Source organism: Drosophila persimilis, unplaced genomic scaffold, assembly GCF_003286085.1.
Source record: "Drosophila persimilis strain 14011-0111.01,24,50 unplaced genomic scaffold, DperRS2 tig00000124-arrow-pilon, whole genome shotgun sequence".
Classification (NCBI taxonomy): Eukaryota; Metazoa; Arthropoda; class Insecta; order Diptera; family Drosophilidae; genus Drosophila; species Drosophila persimilis.
This window is the reverse complement of record NW_020825294.1, coordinates 11534137-11553304: the sequence shown is the minus strand read 5'-3', so window position 1 is coordinate 11553304 and position 19168 is coordinate 11534137. Positions and strand designations below refer to the sequence as shown.

At 42.8% G+C, this 19168-nt stretch overlaps 6 protein-coding genes across 7 annotated transcripts; 4 read left to right on the top strand and 2 right to left on the bottom strand.

Annotated features, from left to right (window-relative positions):
• Positions 1-1086: 1086 nt before the first annotated feature.
• On the bottom strand, positions 1087-3536 carry LOC6598113 (defense protein l(2)34Fc). Its single transcript, XM_002023233.2, has 2 exons — positions 3508-3536; positions 1087-1700 (listed from the first exon to the last, which is right to left on the bottom strand). Exon 2 carries the CDS (start codon positions 1693-1695, stop codon positions 1216-1218), a length of 480 nt encoding a protein of 159 aa, XP_002023269.1. The 5' UTR covers positions 1696-1700; positions 3508-3536; the 3' UTR covers positions 1087-1215.
• A 960-nt stretch (positions 3537-4496) lies between these two features.
• LOC6598114 lies at positions 4497-5059 on the top strand. Its single transcript, XM_026987753.1, has 2 exons — positions 4497-4690; positions 4744-5059. The coding sequence occupies exons 1-2, from the start codon at positions 4498-4500 to the stop codon at positions 5007-5009; spliced, it is 459 nt and encodes a 152-aa protein (XP_026843554.1). The 5' UTR covers position 4497; the 3' UTR covers positions 5010-5059.
• On the bottom strand, positions 5024-7446 carry LOC6598115 (nucleolar protein 10). The gene is made up of 4 exons (XM_002023235.2): positions 7377-7446; positions 6919-7320; positions 6145-6866; positions 5024-6082 (listed from the first exon to the last, which is right to left on the bottom strand). The coding sequence occupies exons 1-4, from the start codon at positions 7440-7442 to the stop codon at positions 5080-5082; spliced, it is 2193 nt and encodes a 730-aa protein (XP_002023271.1). The 5' UTR covers positions 7443-7446; the 3' UTR covers positions 5024-5079.
• Positions 7447-8104: 658 nt separating this feature from the next.
• Positions 8105-11055, top strand: LOC6598116 (ras-related protein Rab-14). 2 transcript variants are annotated; one of them, XM_026987186.1, is made up of 5 exons: positions 8105-8361; positions 9927-10040; positions 10099-10279; positions 10347-10529; positions 10588-11055. In XM_026987186.1, the coding sequence occupies exons 2-5, from the start codon at positions 9935-9937 to the stop codon at positions 10763-10765; spliced, it is 648 nt and encodes a 215-aa protein (XP_026842987.1). In that variant the 5' UTR covers positions 8105-8361; positions 9927-9934; the 3' UTR covers positions 10766-11055. The 2 variants fall into 2 exon arrangements, with proteins under 2 accessions (XP_026842987.1, XP_002023272.2); XM_002023236.2 differs by lacking the exon at positions 8105-8361 and adding an exon at positions 9644-9864.
• Positions 11056-12659: 1604 nt separating this feature from the next.
• LOC6598117 (odorant receptor 13a) lies at positions 12660-14496 on the top strand. The gene is made up of 2 exons (XM_026987459.1): positions 12660-13884; positions 14450-14496. Exons 1-2 carry the CDS (start codon positions 12660-12662, stop codon positions 14494-14496), a joined length of 1272 nt encoding a protein of 423 aa, XP_026843260.1.
• Positions 14497-14801: 305 nt separating this feature from the next.
• LOC6598118 (nardilysin) lies at positions 14802-18650 on the top strand. Its single transcript, XM_002023238.2, has 4 exons — positions 14802-15084; positions 15137-16759; positions 16849-17133; positions 17187-18650. Exons 1-4 carry the CDS (start codon positions 15023-15025, stop codon positions 18286-18288), a joined length of 3072 nt encoding a protein of 1023 aa, XP_002023274.1. The 5' UTR covers positions 14802-15022; the 3' UTR covers positions 18289-18650.
• The last annotated feature ends 518 nt before the right edge of the window (positions 18651-19168 follow it).

Genomic DNA, 19168 nt, shown 5'->3' with positions numbered 1-19168 from the left:
ATTATATTATTGTAATATTTTATATTTTGTGGTATAAATCAAACAAATAACAAATAAGCTTTTATTTTGTTTCCCGCGCCCTAGTGTACCATACCCCCACCCCCTGCCCATTCTTCATTTATTTTGTGGCGGTAGGTCAGTCCATCAAAAGACCCGAAACAAGAACCAAACTCAAATTTCAGTTCTAGCGGCCAGCAATAGTAAACACACACACGCAAAGTACGTGAGAATGCATGTGCACCCATACACTAAAACATGCTGGTGGCAAAACAGATCAGACCTGAGAGAGTTCAAAAAATCTGAAAAAACATACAATCACATATTTTTGTCGAAACATATTGCGTGTGTACTAACACATGCAAAGATGTTCTCTCTGCGCTCTCTCACTCATGATGACGTCACTCTGGGGTACGGATAGCGCAAGTCGGTGTGTGACACTTTCGTTGTATGAACTGGCACATCTATATACTGTATGGTTAGTGGTTTTGCTCATGACGATTGAACGAACTTAGCCCACTTAAGCCCCCTTTATTTAAACAGTTCAACGACTACAGGTAACTGGCGAAAAATATTAACGATAGTAAATTCTTCTTGACATATCTTTCAATTGAACTGCGCTCAAACTATTCAATTTTCATTATTTTCGGTGGAATATTAAAATACCCCCTTGGCTTACAATGGGTTAATCGTTATCCAACAAGGATTGGAAACCATATTCCTCGATTATGATATTCCGTCAAATATTATTAGCTAGATAGAACTTTCAGCATTGTCCACATAATTTTATCCGATTAATGAATCAATTTTCTACTTGATTGGCTTATTTTTAATAGGTGCATTTATTGGATCTTGTCTAAAAAAAGGTTTTAACGAAAGAGGTAAAACAAATAACGTAAATGATCATTCTGCTGTCACCTTGTTGAATATTGTGATGCTGAACAGCTGACTGGTTGGACAATCGAAAGCTGACTTGTATGAGACACATCTTACGGTACTTGAGTATCGACATCTCAGCCGTTTTTTTTTATATTCAATTTGAAAACCCCTACAGTTCCTGAATCAAATGCAACATTTTCTTTAAAGAAATTCATTAAATTTTGACTTTATTCCAAAAAATACTTGGTTCCAAATTGATTTGGAACATTAACGGTGAACTCCATTATAGATTTCCAAACAAATCATGAAATATCTATCACAAATACTGAGTTACTGCAGTTACTCCACGTCAACGTCTTTGGTGACTCGTCCCACCCAGTAGACGAAACTAGTTTGTACCACAGTAGCCATGAACTTGACGTTGCCCTTGTAGCCTGCTGGTGGGATCCATTCGAATTTGACGCTAGTCAGTGGACTGCCCTTGGTGGCCTTCAGGTGAGTCAGCGTGTCTGCCTTGCCCGAGCAGTCCAGTGTCTGGGAATGGGCGGAATCGACCACCTTAAATTGGCCCACCACCCGGTTCTGTCCGTCGCGGGCCTGGATCATGAAGCCAAGGAACTCATCACCGCCGAGGGTAAGCTCTAGTTTCTGACCGCCTTGTACATGCGGGGGACCATCTATTCTGTACGGGGGCTTCTCCGTCTGCAGCTTAGCCCCGTGCTGTGGCGTCAGGTCCCGACAGGCGGCCTTGGGAGCACCATCCGAGTAGGCGTGGACACTGATGGCCAGGCAGGCAGCGATCACGAGGAATCGGAACATTGTCGCTGTGTGGGAAGAAAGGGGAATAATTATAGTCAAACACTAGCATTTATTTAAATTTTTCAATAACTAAGTTCCTCTGTGGCTGCTGCTGCTTTTACATTCGCATGGCTTTTAGCTGCATTTAGTTGCTTTTCGTTCATTAATTAATTAACATCTGCACTAAAGTGAGACTTTTTGCGGTGAGGCCTTGGCCAGCTTGACTATGTGGTGTAGTTTGTGTCTTTATAAATGTATATTTTGCTCAAACGTTTTTACATACATATATCTACATACATACATACGATGTACATATGAATATGCAATTATAAATGCATCGGAAACCTGCCCCGATTATGCAGTTTGCCAGCGCCGTCTTTATTATGCAGTTTGTTCAGTTTCTATCGCGAGTCATGCCACGCATACATACATATGTATATTTGCAAACATATGTTTGGCACAGCCTTGGCAGTTGACAGCTGGGGATTCTAATCTAAGACCTGAGAGTGGGCTGGAACCTTTTTGTAACTGCCAGAGATTGAACTCTGAAGAACAAGTTGGAGCATCATAAATACTTTTAGCACTTTGCATGCTTCAGTTTGGCTAAACGAACAAAACCAATTGACAGTTTAAGCACGCTTTTGTCATAAATCTTCCATTCGCAAAAATACGACGAAGAAGGAGACAAACGGAGATCTGTACATACTGTGTGTGTATAATCAAACAATTATAAACTTGGCCAACTTGCAAGCTGATTAAAACAAATTTGTCAAAATCAATAAACTGGTTTTTCGGCCAAACACGAAAACTTTGAAAACCCGTTTTTAGTACATCATTTCCATACGATATGAACGATAGACTTTATAATTATTTTCTGAATTGTCACTACTCTTCGATTATAATCGAGTTAAAGTGCTTGACAATTGGAGAATCGTGTACAACATTAAATGTTTAATGCTTCCTCAGACAAACTTCAGGTTCAAGGTAGATCTGAGTGAAGTCGAGTCGAGTGTGGAGAGATCTAATTGAGCGGCAAAGCTCTTGTCGCAGCTCTTGGACCCGAGCTCGAACAGTTCGAAGAGACCTTGTCAACCAACGCCTAAGACCCCAGCGCGAAGACAAGACCCGATTTGTCTTCTTGCAATATGCTAAAGTTCAGCATTGGACAAGTTAATGTCTACGTCTGCGCCAAGTCTCGCCTTACTTTGTCTTCTGTTTTTGTCGTTTCTCTATCCGTGTGTTTATGGGCCTTTGTCCAACCGGTTGTTTGATTTGTTTAGATAAAATCTCATTGGTAATTTAATTTTTTGGTTTTTGCGTATTTCTGTGCCTGCCATTACGCTGAGCTCTTGGCAGAGGCCGCAATTAGCCCGGCTCTGTAATATATGTATTATGATTATCAAATGGCTGGATGGAGTTGCTGAAGCTTGAAGTTCCCATAGAATTCAAAACTATAGAAACTCATTTTAAACGGCAGGCCAAACGTTAAATATAAATACAGTAATTAAGGGAAGATTCAAAACAATAGGCTAATACTATTATTATATCGTAGAAGGTCTCTCGGTTAGATTTACAGAATCTTAAGTGGCTATAGTAAAGAATTTTGAGTTAATTGCTTGGGTCCATTGCAATGCCATTGAAAGGACTTTGATGTGTTCCTAGCAGTTCACAGAATGACAGTGCAACAGCCTAGGACAAAGAATTTTTCATTTGTTTCTCTAAAAGAAAAGACACCACACTACAGAAATTTCCAGCCTTCACTAAACTGATCTGATCGCTTGGGATCATCAATAGTATTATCCACTTATCCACTTTGGTACTCGTATTACATACCACTCTTAGAGAAAGACTAGCACAAACGATTCAAAAGAAAAACTTGAAATGAGCTGAAAATTCTACAACAGCTTCGTATTTATACGAAAAGGGGATCTGCAATACAAGCTGCTGAGCTTTGCCGATCGATTGGACTAAAAAGCAGCTACGGTCTGACACAAAAGCTCCAGCCCAAAATGTAAAATGACAGTATACAATTCAGTTCATGGGGACGGGACCGTCCTAGGAATAGAAAAGCTACAATGGAAGACTAAGCTATGACTAAGGTGTTTACTTCGGACTAAAAAAAAAATGCCAGGTTAATTAGCAATTCGATCACAGAAAAACTCGCAAACTACAATTCGCTAATAAATGTCACACCTTGGCAGTAGAAAGTTGGATCAGTATGAATAGATTAACTTAGGAAATCGATATGAGGTCTGTTCCGGAATTCATTTTTGAACAGATTACGCGACAACATGGTTCTGTTCCTGGCTCTAATTGTAACACATTTTGGAAAGTCAATTTACTTGATCGACTGGAATTCAAATTTCCAATAGTAGGATAATAGAATTACTGACTTTCAAAAATATTTATCAGTAGTATATTTTACAGAAAACGTACTTAGCACTTAAAAATTATGATAGAAGTGTAGTATAGGTGCAGCTACATATAAATATACTATCCTTTAAATAAAATAAATAAATAATTTCCCAAAGATTTCATTCTCATTTTCTAGTTAATTCAGTTTTCCAAGAACCGAATCCTTCGAAAATGAAAAAGTTATAGCTAATTTAAAGCAATATACATACATAAGTACATACATATACACGACTATATATACAAAACTATTCTATGCCAAGCAATTTATCGGTTTGCATCTCTGATTTAAATAGTGTGACATTTGGAGAATGCATGTACTATAATTTGATTTATTCGCCAGTCTAGTAGGCCATCCTGTCGGTTTCTCAATCTCTGTCTTCTGAAACATATTATTTCTCCATGAAAAGTATGGGGGCAGAACAATCGGCTTTATGGGCTTCCACACAATTCGGACAGCACGAAGAGACCTTAGAACTGGTAAATTCGGAATTGTTTTTTTGTTCGTATTTCGAAAAAATGGCTGAGCCCAAGACGGGTCCTGTGACACAAGCTCTACTGCGTTTGGTGGAAAACATGCCAAAAAGAAGAGAATCGTTTGTAAGTAAGTAACTCTCCCGATATGAAAGGATCAGGTATTCAGATCTAACCAAGCAGAAGATGCAGCTGCACCACAAACCAATATGAGTTCAGGAAAGAATGGAGAGGAAGATGATGATTTCCACTACAGTGATGGTGGCTTCGTTATAGATTCCATGGCACACATAGAGGAAGAGAGCTACGACGATCACCTGGATTTGGAGCCTCTGCAGATAGCCGAATTCGAGTCCACGGATGAGTATGATATAGTCGCCGAGCCAGTTGACCCTTGTCCATTGCAAGATGCCCTGCCGATGTTCGAGTTGAATGTGGATGACTTTTGAGCAAAGAAACTCAATTTTAATTTAAAATATGAATTTATTTACAAAGCTAATTGCAATTTGTTGAACCTCCCTACTTAAAGTTAACCTTTTTTAGCCTCAGCGATTTGATGGGTCTGACGATACTTCTCCTCTCGTCGCGATGCTTCTTCAGCTCCGCCTCGCGTTTCTTAGCGTGGTACTGTGACTTCTTCTGCTTGTTCACCTCGAAGGTCATTTGTCGATTGCCTAACGAGCGGCCCACATTGGTCACCTGACCTTCCAGCTGGGACATGACGCGTACTCGATCCTGCAGGCTGGCCTGCTTTATGCGCTGCTGCATAAGGCTGTTTCCTTGGTGCTGATCAAGCGGTGTCATTGTGAAGCGTTTGGGAATTGCATTGGTGGATGGATTATGGTAATTTCCATTTTTCAAGGGTCTTGCTTGGTCATTAGTGGCTTCCTTTTGAAGCTGTTTATTATCTTCTGCTTCTCCTATCTCCTCCTCTTCCTCTGCTTCATCCTCGCGCAGCCGCTTCACCTGTTTGTAGGCCTGTTTCATTTCCTTGACATATTCCCGTCTGTCATCGTCATCCGAAGAGGCCTCATCACCACTCTCCTCTTCCTTCTCGCGGTCGCTCTTTTCAAAACCGAATAGATCCTCGTCATTATCGCTGTCGTCCCGTTGCTGAGCCTCATCGGCATGCAGCTCGGCCACTCTAGCCACCTCCACCCTCTGCTTCAACTCCTTGGCCTTGGACTTGTCCAAGCGGTTGAGAACAGGAGCCAGAAGACGATACTCCTCCGCCTCTTTGTTGACCGCAAAGTCAGAGTTCTCGAACATGGCCTTGAAACGTGAATCCTCCAGAAGATTGGGCACATTGCGCTGCTTGGCATTGTTTGAGGGATTGGCCTGCTCGTCCATAATCTTGAGAGCCAGCTCCTTGTTGACTTTTGGCAGTTTCGAATCGATCTGCAGACGCGACTTTCTCTCGCTTTCGATCTCCTGCCGGATCTTATCCTTGCGGAACCGGTCAAAGGCGAAGGGTTCAACAACAGTCTTGGCCTTATTATACAAACGAGCGTCCATAAAGTAGCTAAAAAAAGAATACATTTATTTCCCGGCTCAATCCAAGATTAAGTTCGGCTTTGCACTCACCCATGCATGTAGCCCTTGAGTAGATTGGTGCCAACAAGATGTTCCATGCCCAATTCCGCCAGCTCCTTTGCCGTCACAAACTGATAGTCATCGTAGACATTCTCCAGAACCTCTGATTCGATCTCCTCAGTGAGATTGTCCAGGAACGAGCACCAACGGGGAGCCGGTCCCATTGCGGGGACGTAGTAGGTCAACATTTTCACATCTTCCTGGGCCAGGAAGAACATGCCAGTATCGGGTATGGTACAGAAATCGTTGAACGAGCTGGTTGACTCTACATAGGCGATCTGCTTGCCCGTCTGCTCATCCCACAGTTTCAGCGTCGCCTCGTCTAAGCTATAAACAGCATTCTGGGCAGGGTTAAAGGCCAACCGTTTGATAGGCAGTCGATTCAGGTGATTCTTTACTAGCAGTGGCTGCTTGGCACGTATATCGTAGATAAGAACATGACCAGAGGCTGTGCCCACAGCCATATGCAAACCACTACGATATTTTAGAGCTGTTACTGAGGGAAACTCCTTGACTCCGGGCAATTTCATAGCCACGTCCAAGGTGGAGCAGCGTTGCTTTGTTCGCGGGTCCCATGCCTCAACTGTGCCCTCTTTAGAGCCGGCAACGAGTAGATGATGCTCGAGGTTCACATCGCAGGCGTTCAGACAGCTGGCATCTGTCTCAAAGGGCTGTAGGAACTGTCCACGCTCCAGATTCAGTCGATAAATATCCTAGAAAAGAAGCGATCAGAATGGAGAAGGGATCGATGGTGTTTATGCTCACCTTGCCCACTCCTACAATGTACATATCACAGCTGGGCTTGTGGTACTTCATGTCTCGTCCAAAGCGTGGAATCCTGAGCCTATAATGCCGTCCGTGGGCCGCATGAATCTCTACATAGCGGTCGCATTGCAGGAACACCATTTTACAATAGTCGTCGCTAATGACTTCGAACGTGGTCACCTCAGAGTCAAAGCAGCGCTCAAATTTAATGGAGAGATTGGAGACTTCAAAGCATTTGACACGCGGCTTGTACGTTCCTGTGGCTAGGATGTATTGCTGGTCGGGACTCATGCGAATGCTGGTGCACACGCCGGGCATGTCAAAGTCTTGGATGAGCTCGATCTGCCGCCGCGAGTCCACCTTCTTCATCAGCTTTGACTTCTTCCGCCGATCCGTCAGCCACTAAAAGAGACAACTTTCATTTGGCTGCTTCATTTCTTAAATAAGGTTTAACTTACATCCGGCACCGACTTTCCGGCACTCAGGTTGTATATTTTCACATCGTTTACTTCGTTCACGAACATGTTTTCGGCAATATATTAAAAAAATACTGCACATAAACAAACGAAGCACGTGCGCCGCGCTAGAGCTGCAAAGTCAATCGATAGTATAAATACAATCGGTTGTGTAAATGGATTGTTTAAAGCAGAGCTGCATTTTCAGTGCGCAATGTGCTCAAATGCGCATTAAATTGTTTCATAAATTTCCATTTTTTCGGATTCAATATTTACATTCCAAATTTTAAGTGTGTGTTTGCAAACCTGTAAAAGTAATAGTAAAATTATTTGGTTACTTTCTTGCCCAGATTTAGCCGCGCATCTATCGATAGTGAAAAAAATTCGATAGATACGATAGCAGTCACGACGGTATTGCAGCTCTAATCGATACGCAAAATGCAATAAAAGCAGGTATTAAGAATAATCCAGTTAAATAGAAAATTGATTCATCAATCGTATAAAATTATGATGGCATGGCTAAATGTTCTATATAGCTAGTAATATTCGTCGGAATATCAAAAACAAGGAATATGTAAATTATAACTTGTATTCGTCAGTATACCTACGGCATATTTTTAAATGAGGCGGTATGTTTCGGTATATTTCTGAGGGTCGGACGTTTTATAGATAAATCCGCGGTCACACTAGCAAAAACAAGAAAACGCAAAAGAAAAGTTTCTACTGTTTTTGTGTAATTTGCAATTAACAATAATTAAATCAATACCATTTTGGTCGCCTTGCCCTTGCCCATCACACCAGTGCGTGTATGTGCACAGTGCTGTACTGCAGTTTGAATTCGAAGATATCTGGTTGAAAAACCTGCTTGCCCGAAAACAACAATACACATACACAGGCGCACAGGTACACAGGAATACGCAGCCCCCCGCCAGCACTTCGTAACGTAACCGCCCTACATTCCATCCGCTCCCTAAGGTGAACTAAAACGGTGAGTAATATTGCGGTATGCTCGTGTCTAAGCCAATTAGAAGCGCTGTGTTTCTGATTAAATTATTTAAAATGGAAAACTATCTGCCGAAGAGTGGTGGGTGGTGGATTGGTTGTTCCTGACGCGTCATACTTCCCCATGTACTAAAATTGTACTCGCTCTCTCCCTCTCTCTTCCGCTCTTAATTTTTCTGTATTTTGCTGAGTACTCCTTCCCCCGCGCTGCCCGTATCCCCTGTAACTGTATCCACCCCTCCAATGGCTTTCGCCGTTGTTTTGGGTCCGCCTTTGTGCCTTTGTGCTTCTCGTGCACACTGTGCACAGCACCCCCTGGTTGGTTGGGGCGGGGTGCTGGATTGATCCATTCTACGCATTTTAGACCTCACAGTTTCCGCCCCCCTCCCAACTTCAGCCGCTCAGCGCTCCTTTGGCTGGGTGGCCTCTAGTGTGTCGACTGATAAGACTCGAGACCAGCGACCCGGACAAATCTAAATTTCATGTCGCGGGATGCCAGGGAGTCTATAAAATTGATTATTATTGTGCCGTTTCAAAAGCAATTAAACAGTATGGAGGGTATACGGATCGGAGGGGCTCACGTATCATACCCAAGTCTTGGAAATAGGTCAAGAGTGTCTGAGAAAAGATTTTTACTTTTCTTCCCATTGCCTAGCCCCTCTTTACAAAGATAATGTATAGTGAAAGCTCTCTAACTTACTTTTAGACTCATCCGGGATTACTAGTACTAGTTAATAATTTGTAGACATGACGAGTCTCTTTATTATGAACAAGAGTAAGAGAAATTATTTTGTTTTGCTTACCATGTAAAAATAGGCAGATAAACAGCTACATACCAACGCAAGTATTTCTTGGACTTGCGATATACTCGAAGAGGGAATGAATGAGCGAAAGCGCATATCGAAAGGCTAGTGAAACAGCTAGTGTTCCTGGTAATCTTCAATTGCATTCAACTGCCACGCTGGCACCGCGACCTTGAGACCAGTATCGTCACACTTCAGTCAATGGTATGCTCCATTCACTTGCGCCTCTCGCAAGCACGGCCCCTATAAAAGCCCTCGGGGCGATGCTGACACTTCAGCAACTTCACATCAAGTGTCATGCGTGCTGCCCCCTGGAGGGTTTTGCCCGCCTCAACATCACTTTGGCTTTTTCGTTGGGTTCGATTCAGTGATCAAAGAAACCTGGTCGGCTGTTCAAATACAGGCATGCCTAGAAAAATATCGGGGGCAGCTCACAAAAAAGGGGGAACAAAATGTTGTGAAGTTGGAGTCACCTCGACGCCGCAGAACGAATTGATGTAGCGCGGCAATAACTTGATAAGCATTCTGTGGTAGTTCCCGTGCATGTGCCTGCATAAATATAGCACAAACCTCTTCGTTGACTGTTTTCTTGGGTTGAAGGGTCAGCACAATGGCTGTCAAGATGAGCAAAATACGAGGCATTGCGAACAAACTGCACGAACGCATAGACTGTCTTATTGAAAAATGTGTGGATGTTGCCGAAGAAGCTGGTTTTTGGAAGTGACTAAATTTCTTTGTCCTCTTGCAGGTCCCAATATGACGGCAGCCCCGTACAACTATAACTACATCTTCAAATATATCATCATCGGGGACATGGGCGTGGGAAAGTCCTGCCTGCTGCATCAGTTTACCGAAAAAAAATGTGAGTTGATCTCCAGCGAAATATCGAGCCTTCCACTAAACTATTCCCTTTTCTCAAGTCATGGCCAATTGCCCGCACACCATTGGCGTGGAGTTTGGCACGCGCATCATCGAGGTAGACGACAAAAAAATCAAGCTACAGATCTGGGACACAGCGGGCCAGGAGCGATTCCGGGCAGTTACACGCTCCTACTACAGAGGAGCCGCCGGCGCCCTAATGGTTTATGATATAACGAGACGGTGAGCAGATTCAAAGGAAGATCCTAATCTGTAAGACTCGAGCTTAATCCTTATGAAATTTTTTTAGCTCCACGTACAATCACTTGAGCAGCTGGCTCACCGACACTCGCAATCTCACAAACCCCAGCACTGTAATATTTCTTATTGGTAACAAGTCCGACCTGGAGAGCACTCGTGAAGTGACCTACGAGGAGGCCAAGGAGTTTGCCGACGAGAATGGCCTCATGTTTCTCGAAGCAAGTGCAATGACGTAAGTATAAACCAGCAGGAAATTAAGTGCAATTCCGAAATAAAATGTATTCCAACAGTGGACAAAATGTTGAGGAAGCTTTTCTCGAAACCGCACGCAAGATCTATCAGAACATCCAGGAGGGACGGCTCGATCTAAATGCGTCCGAGTCAGGGGTGCAGCACCGACCCTCGCAGCCAACACGAACCTCCCTAAGTAGCGAGGCCGCGAATGTCAAGGATCAGTGCTCATGCTAAATGGATAAACCTTAACTTTACACACTCCTAGTTATAAAAATCTATCTTAATTTTTAGCCCAACTCGTAATCATAATGATTTCCGATATATCGAAAGCAAGCAAGAAACCAATGTATCTATCTAGTTGAATGATTCGATTAGTCGTGGACGTGTGAACAGAACAACTAAACCAAAATATAAAAGCCCCCCCTCCCCATAAATAAGCAAAAATTCAACATTTGTATTATGGAGAAAGCATATTTATTAGAAAATTGATACAATTGTTGGTTAGCGCGAGTATTTCCCACGGATCGTTAAAGGAACCAAAGTTTTGACTATGAAATTTCGAAAGGTTTATCGCTCTATACCATACACTTAAGAATTTGGTACACACACACCTTAGGTACTTTCGTTCTATAAACCTTGTGTTTTGTTGGCTCTATCTCTGTATATATATGAATTTTGTATCTCCTTTATAAACACTTTTTTGTTGAGTATTTGTTGTAGACGCGTGCGAAGTAATAAGTAAACGAACAATGTTATATGAATATTAACGACGTATTAATGGCATAATGCAATAGGAAATAAAGAATTGGTATTTATAAAACCCCCAATATGAATGACTTTCCATCTCTAATTCAAATGCTAAATAGAAACACTGTCGTGCGTTTGAAAAGAAGCGCAATCATCATGCATATCAAGTCAATGACTCATCGCACACTTGGGCGCCCTGCTAAATATTGTGTGCGCACACCGCTGTGCTGGCTGTGTTCTTGCATTTGTATGATTTCCGTTTCTTGCAAATTAGTAAGAAATGGGTCTATACAACTTGTAGTGTCATACTTGAGCATCTGATTTGAAAACTTTTGTCCATTTCCGAATTATAAATGCCAGCAATTCCAAAACCGCAGAACAATCGAAGAATACGGGAGAACACATACCCATTAATTAAAATACGCAGGACCCTCAACACAAAACAAAAATTTAAAAAAGCATAAAATCAAATACTTTCACACTATTTTATGTGTGTTACAGGAGCACATGCAACGCGGCTCGAACCGAACGAGAGCCAGAGCCTGGGACCCAATGCAGAAAATTCGGTTGCTATGTTTTCGTTGTATGAACTGACCCATCTATGTATATACTGTATGATTAGTGATATTATATTATCAAAGACTATACAATACCCCGATGTTTCATGAGGGACCAAAAAGATGTGCTGTGGCGGTCTTTTTAGTGATGCCCCGTAGAAACTCCTCTTTTCACCTACATCCGGCCCCGCTGTCTGTTCAGTCAATGGCTTGGGCAGCTGAGTCGGTGCCAGAATCTAACAACAAATACACAGTCTTCGGGGAGGCGCAGAAAACAAGAAAACAACAATCTTTGATACACCAAACCGATGTTCGAGACAGAGGTATATGCAGCGTTTCCATTTTTTGAAATTTTCGGACCGAAAATTGTGCCCCGATTGTCATTTAACATAACACTTCATGTGAGTGAAGGTTGTTTATACTTTTCCACCCGGAGGCCTGTGAAAAGATACTTCGTACATAAACCGCAAATCCACATATGTGGAGCGATCCCGTTTGTCACCTTTTTATATACAAAATGACAAATTCATGATTAAAACAGAAATATGACAAAAAATACTCTTGTTTTGCCAAATATTTGTGTATTTAAGGAAACTTAACTGTAATCTTCGTATCACCGACCATTTAAACCGTATAATTTGGTAGCTACCCTGGTGAAGGCTTTTAATGAATATTTTAAGGACGTCCATTACACGCCGCAGGCCGGTATTTGACTCATATAAAATTCTCTTTCAAATTTCCTATACATTTAGAAATTTAATCAGATATAAAAGCGTTATCGGTCAGTTCTTTCCATTGACAAGGCACTGGTACTTCAAAAAGTCATGTTTAACCTACAGCAATACACAGCTATCACTTTTCGTTTACCAGTTCAATGTGTTTGGCTGAAGCTGAATGGCTCTTGGCCATTTGTGCCCTCATCAAGGAAGGATAACAGCTCAATGTGTTCTATACTATACACCGCGTGGGCTTGGTACGTCATAGCATCCGTTGGTATAACGATCGGGTTTCAAACAGCATATTTGGTAACCCACCTTTCCGATATTATTATGACTACGGAAAATTGTTGCACCACATTCATGGGCGCCCTAAACTTTGTGAGATTGCTTCATTTACGATTTAACCAGCGAAAATTTCGGCAATTAATTGAACAATTTGAACGCGATATTTGGATTCCAGAAAACACCCACATCAGTGTTAACGCCGAGTGCCATAAGCGAATGTTTACCTTTACCATCATGACGGGTCTGCTTTCCTGCCTAATATGTATGTACTGCGCCCTGCCGTTGGTGGAAATATTCTTTCGTACTGGAGTAGACGCAGTAGAGAAACCATTTCCCTATAAAATGCTGTTCCCATACGATCCGTACAGCAGTTGGATGCGTTATGTCTTCACCTACATGTTTACGTCGTATGCCGGAATTTGTGTGGTGACCACATTGTTTGCCGAAGATTCAATTTTTGGGTTTTTCATAACGTACACCTGTGGACAGTTCCGACTGCTGCATGAACGTGTCGACAACGTACTGACTGCGGCTAAAGAACGAGCTGACGAGCAACATTTGCAGCTGCAACGACTGCACAATATTGTTCAACAGCACAACAAAATTATCAGGTTCGCCAAGTGTTTGGAAGACTTTTTTAATCCCATACTCTTGGTGAATCTAATGATATCATCGCTTCTAATTTGCATGGTTGGTTTTCAAATAATTACTGGACAAAATATGTTCATTGGAGAATACGTTAAATTTATTGTGTACATATCCTCCGCGATTTCACAGTTATATGTGCTTTGTGAAAATGGTGATGCGTTGATTATACACTCCACAAATACAGCACGCCACCTCTATGGATGTGATTGGGAGAATCCAGACATACGCAATTTTTATTCATACACTTCCATGAGCCATCAGTTCCGCAATGACTTAAAATTTATGATACTGTGTAGTCAACGACCAGTCAGAATAACGGCGTTTAAATTTTCAACTCTCTCTCTTCAAAGCTTTACGGCGATTCTAAGTACATCAATGAGCTATTTCACATTACTGCGTTCGCTTTACTACGAAGATCAATTGTAAAAGATTCTCTCACGCATATCATATAATAAATAGCACTTTTCCCCCAAAAAAACTTTTTTAATTTACACACGTAATTTGCGCCATATCTAATATGGCGTTGGCCTGAACAACTACATATATACCTAGTTCAAATTATAAATTCTCTAACATTAGTCTGCATTACATAATAGTGTTAGCAAGTTGGATGTTTGGTGGGATGGGATTAAAATTTATAGCCGTTTTTATGGATTGTTTAATAATATCCTCTGAGCACTAGGCGCTAGGCGCAGTAAGACAAGGCTCTATCGACTCGGCTATTGATGCTGATCAAGATTATATGTACTTTTCGGTCGGAAACGCTTCCTTCTGGACGTTACAGACATCCATTTTCATCACAAATCTAATATACCCCAATACTCATTTTGAGTATCGGGTATAAAAACTTCCATCGCGGAATTCATCTGATTTGTTTTAAATTGCGCGGATTGTTGCCTATTTGTATTCCAGTTCTTAGTATTATTCGGAGGAAAAACGAGTTGATGGAAAACTATTCCTAGGGAATCTAAGGAAGCAAGACAATTCTTTCATTTCAACTGAACGGTAAATTTCAAGCTTTACACGACCGTCTTGTCATATCCTAGAACTACGAGCTCGCATGGAACCATAGTTTATTATCTTATCCTAATATTTGTACCAAAACGATGTTATTCAACAAGCACAGCCTTTTCAGAACAGCCAATATTATTTCAGAGTTATAGTAAATCATCGTTGTTACCTGTCACAACAAAGACTACATCTACATTTTACATCTGGTCTCGGTGCCTTTTTTAGTGTGATACTGAAATACGATACGACCACTAACCATACAGTATATATACTGTATACTGTATGGTTAGTGATACGACTTTAAGTCAATCGATGGTTCTGAGCGATCAATACTATCGCAAGAACGGAAGGCCACCACTGAAAGTTGTCTCCCGCATTTTCCTCCATATTGGTTTTTGTGTGAAGATGGCGTTGGCGGATTTTATAATATCGAACCCAATTAACTAATCGAAACTAATTAAAATAAAACTCGCATTTAGGTCCAACGTATAGTTAAGCACTGTGTCATTAGACGACACATTATAATGGCGGAAGTAAAGCATCTGGAGGATCCCCACAAATCGGAGAACGACAGGAAAATGTACAAGTAAGTGAATTGGTGAGACACGCCATCGAAACGATACTCAATTGCCTTTTAGATCTCTTGTGCTGGGCAATGGGTTACAAGTTTTGATCGTTTCGGCACCATCGGTTGGCATTGGATTTCCCAATAACTCCTCCTGTGCCTTGATGATCGACCACGGTTCATTCGCCGATCCGTGCAACTATCAGGGCCTGGCCCACCTTCTGCAACATATGGTATTCATGGGCAGCACGCCAGATTCGGCGGAGAATGTCTTCTTTGCGCATGTGGAAAAAAACGGCGGCGAATGCTCCTCATCAATCTTCAGCGAGGACACGCTTTTCTCGTTTACTGTACCCGATGAACACTTGGATTCGAGTTTAGAATACTTAATGTTCTCTCTGAAGCATCCGTTGATGCTGCAGGAGACTATGGAACGTGCCCGCGCTCTCGTGGACTCTGAGTTTCAGCAGAAGGTGCAAAAAGATGTATTGCGTCGCAACCAGCTGCTCGCCAGTCTGGCTACCGATGGCTATCCGCATGGCTCCTTTAACTGGGGTAACATGAAATCGCTTAAGGATAAAGTCGATGACAGTGCCCTGCACAGAGCCCTTCACGATGCCTGGCGCGATAACTATGCGGCCAATCGCATGTACGTGTGCCTGCAGGGTATCATGCCTATCGATGTGCTAGAGAACATGGTGGTACGCCACTTTTCCAAGCTACTCCGCAATGACATCAAAGCGCCCGACCTGACCAAGTTCGATTACCGCAACGCCTTCCGTCCGGCGTTCCACGAGCAAGTCTTCCTCGTGAAGGCCGTGGAGAAATGGCGCAAGTTTGAGCTAACCTGGGTGCTTCCTAACATGCGTCAGTACTATCACAGCAATCCGGATAAGTTACTCTCCTACCTGATCGAGTACAAGGGAAACGGTAGTCTCTACGCCTACCTAGAGCGCCGCCACTGGGCCCACTATCTCCATGCTGGCATAGACGAGACCGGCTTCAATCTACACTCAATGCACTCATTTTTTAAAGTGGACATTGGCCTCACCGACGAGGGATTCCAGCACATCGATCAGGTTCTGTCCGCCACCTTTGCCTTTTTGAAGGTCTTCTCCAACTGTTCCAGTGGTTCCTTGCGTCAGTTGTACGAACAGCAGCAGAAGAGTAAGGTCGCAGAGTTTCGTCTCCCTGACCGTATCGATAAACACGATGTCGATGAACTGGTCTTCAAAAGCAAATACTATCCCCCCAAGGATATACTCACCGCCAGGGAGCTCTACTTCGACACCGACGAGCAGCACCTGTCCGTACTGATCGGCCACCTGAACAGTTTTAAATTCAATCTAATGATTACCTCGCAAGAGCCGTGCGAGGGCATGCCATACGACAAGCGGGAGGAGTGGCTCGGCACCGAGTACACCACTTTACCGATGCCAGCAAAGTGGAAGAAGCTGTGGATCGAATCAGAGCCCATTGATGAGCTCTTTCTACCCGTAGCCAATCCCTTTGTGGCCCACGACTTCAAGATGTTTTGGAATGAGCAGGGCAAGCCCACGCTGCCACCTTACCCCAAGAGGTTGGTAAAGACAGACACCTGCGAGCTGTGGTTCCGACAGGATGACAAATTTGGGAAGCCGCAAGCCTACTTATGCTTCTTTTTCATCACGCCGCTGCTGAGTCAGAGTGCGAAGAAGTAAGCGATTTATATTTCACACTAGCCATCTAGTCATCGAATGTATTTCCAATAGTTCTTTCTTGACGCTCCTCTTTTTTTTTTTTTAGTGCTGCTATGTGCGACTTGTACGTTTCATTGGTGAAAGCGCACGTGCACAAGGAAATGGTTCTCGCCAAAAAGGCAAATCTCAGCTACTGCTTCATGGTTTACGACAATGGTTTGCGGCTATTTGTGAAGGGCTACAATGAAAAGCTCCATCTGATTGTGGAGGCCATTGTCGAAGGTATGGTCAGTGTGGGCGCCACCCTCTGTGAATGTTTGCTCACCACCTACCTCGAGATGCAGGGAGAATCCTACTTAAAACTACTGAAATGTCCATCCCAGTTAGCAACGTAAGTGATCTCCATATTATATCTGCATTTCGAATTATAATCTGTGATTTTAGGGACATCCTCGCTCGTGTGCTTGGAGAAAATCCATGGGCCACAATTGACCAGTACAAGTCCCTTAAAGACATCACCATGGAGGATCTCAAGGTATTTGCCCAGAAGTTACCACAAGAGATGTACATCAAGGCCCTCGTACAGGGAAACTACACGGAGGAGTCAGCCCACAAGGTGCTCAATTCGGTACTCAGCCGGTTGAAATGCGAGCCCATTAAAGATCATCGGCTCGTAGAGAATCGCATCGTAAAGCTTCCGCAGCACCGCCCAGTCTTCTGCTACGACACCGCCTGCCTGCACACTACAACCACTACTATCACGAACTTCTACCAAATCGGAGCAAACTCTTTACGCGTGGAGGCCATACTCGACCTCTTGAATACGTTGTTCAATAGCCCGGACTTGTATCTCAAGAAACTCGGCGAAGAGATTAATGGCTGGGTCCACGTCAAAAACGGCATTGTCGGCTATACCCTTACGGTAAACTTGAAAGAGACTTTTGAAGAGGACCGCGCCAAACAAATGCAGAACGAGATTGAGGTATTTCGCTGTAAGGTTTGTATGATTCCCATGCAAATGGAGGCCAAATGCTTTGCATCCTGGGTAGACGACCTTCTCCATTGGGGACTTGCCCCTGCACTTACTCTGTTGGATGAGGTGGCAGAGAATTTTCGCGAGATCATCGGCGGGGACTATATATTCGGTCGTAGACAGAAAAAGGCCGATGTGTTGCGCACTCTAACCAAATCGGATGTCATTCGCTTCCTATTCGATACCGATTGGCGCGAACTGTCTATTCATGTCATAGGACACCAACCGTCAGATACAGTAGACGAAGAGGAAGACGACGTCGAAGACGAAGGGGAGGACGAAGGGGAGGACGAAGACGAATACGAATACGAAGAGGAGGACGATGTCAAAGAGGAAGGGGAGGACGAATACGAATACGAAGAGGAGGACGATGTCGAAGAGGAAGACGATGTCGAATACGAAGTGGAATACGAACACGAATTAGAAGTCATGAACAGTGCCATTGCCGAATTCAGAAGTGGTCTCGAGATTTACCCCAAGCGCTCTGTAGAACCATGTGCTGAAGGAAACTAGACGTACCGCAGCCGTCGCTGTATAAGTATTCATTTTAGAAGTATATTCCCATACATTTATCATTAACTTCACATATGGATATAGATGAATTTCTAAGTTTAGTTCAATATTAATATTACAAGAAAATTACAAGAATATAATCATCATCTTCACATATAGATATAGACTTGCGAAATGTCGTATCTGTCTGATCGTCTTACAAATCTTACATAGATGTGTTTCCCGTCGACAAGATCCTGAAATCAGGGAAGCTGACAGCTGCAAACGGCGGTGACCAGTAAGTGTGGGTTAGTCTGCTGAGCTCTGACAACATGTTCCTTTAAATGTAATATGTAATTTTGATCAACTAAATGTATAATAAATCTACGCCACAAACAAAGAAGACGTGATTCAGTCCGTGGCAGAAGAGGCGAACGGCAAGTTCTTATCACGACTGGGCTTATAGCTACAAACATAGCTTTAGAAGGGCTTCTCCTCGATCGCAGTCGAAGTCAATCGGAGGCAGATCTGTCCATACATTGAGATTTTAGCATATGATTGTCATTTGAAATCAGATCAGTTGTGAATCGACAGCAAAGTCATCAGGTGCAAAGGAAAAACTCGCTCGCCAGGGGATACGAAGACCATAACATAGAATTAAGGCAGGAAGTTTGTATCGCGGATCTGTGCAATCCTCGATAATTTCCCCCAGTTGAAAGTGGCAGCCGATGACAACAACGAAATGAAAGACAAAATACACTCATCAGGTAAAGATGAAAGTGGTTTCTGAAGTGCTTGCTGAAAATTATCAGTTATTGAAAATTAATCAAACGTTGTGGCAATTTCCAGGTAAAGGTCATGGGAATAAATCCGTTCGAAGTTACCTGTGTATTGATATCTT

What these genes read in the sequence shown, in the direction of transcription:
- LOC6598114 (XM_026987753.1), top strand. Translation starts at nt 4,498, where the DNA reads ATGGGGGCAGAACAATCGGCTTTATGGGCTTCCACACAATTCGGACAG. An exon ending in AAGAAGAGAATCGTTTGTAA is followed by an intron (nt 4,691 to 4,743) that starts GTAAGTAACTCT and finishes CTAACCAAGCAG; the next exon opens with AAGATGCAGCTGCACCACAA.
- LOC6598118 (XM_002023238.2), top strand. Translation starts at nt 15,023, where the DNA reads ATGGCGGAAGTAAAGCATCTGGAGGATCCCCACAAATCGGAGAACGAC. An exon ending in AACGACAGGAAAATGTACAA is followed by an intron (nt 15,085 to 15,136) that starts GTAAGTGAATTG and finishes ATTGCCTTTTAG; the next exon opens with ATCTCTTGTGCTGGGCAATG. An exon ending in CTGAGTCAGAGTGCGAAGAA is followed by an intron (nt 16,760 to 16,848) that starts GTAAGCGATTTA and finishes TTTTTTTTTTAG; the next exon opens with TGCTGCTATGTGCGACTTGT.
- LOC6598113 (XM_002023233.2), bottom strand. Translation starts at nt 1,695, where the DNA reads ATGTTCCGATTCCTCGTGATCGCTGCCTGCCTGGCCATCAGTGTCCAC.
- LOC6598115 (XM_002023235.2), bottom strand. Translation starts at nt 7,442, where the DNA reads ATGTTCGTGAACGAAGTAAACGATGTGAAAATATACAACCTGAGTGCC. An exon ending in CCGGAAAGTCGGTGCCGGAT is followed by an intron (nt 7,321 to 7,376) that starts GTAAGTTAAACC and finishes TGTCTCTTTTAG; the next exon opens with TGGCTGACGGATCGGCGGAA. An exon ending in ACATTGTAGGAGTGGGCAAG is followed by an intron (nt 6,867 to 6,918) that starts GTGAGCATAAAC and finishes CTTCTTTTCTAG; the next exon opens with GATATTTATCGACTGAATCT.
- LOC6598116 (XM_002023236.2), top strand. Translation starts at nt 9,789, where the DNA reads ATGGCTGTCAAGATGAGCAAAATACGAGGCATTGCGAACAAACTGCAC. An exon ending in TCAGTTTACCGAAAAAAAAT is followed by an intron (nt 10,041 to 10,098) that starts GTGAGTTGATCT and finishes CCTTTTCTCAAG; the next exon opens with TCATGGCCAATTGCCCGCAC. An exon ending in GTTTATGATATAACGAGACG is followed by an intron (nt 10,280 to 10,346) that starts GTGAGCAGATTC and finishes AAATTTTTTTAG; the next exon opens with CTCCACGTACAATCACTTGA.
- LOC6598117 (XM_026987459.1), top strand. Translation starts at nt 12,660, where the DNA reads ATGTTTAACCTACAGCAATACACAGCTATCACTTTTCGTTTACCAGTT. An exon ending in GAGCTATTTCACATTACTGC is followed by an intron (nt 13,885 to 14,449) that starts GTTCGCTTTACT and finishes AACTATTCCTAG; the next exon opens with GGAATCTAAGGAAGCAAGAC.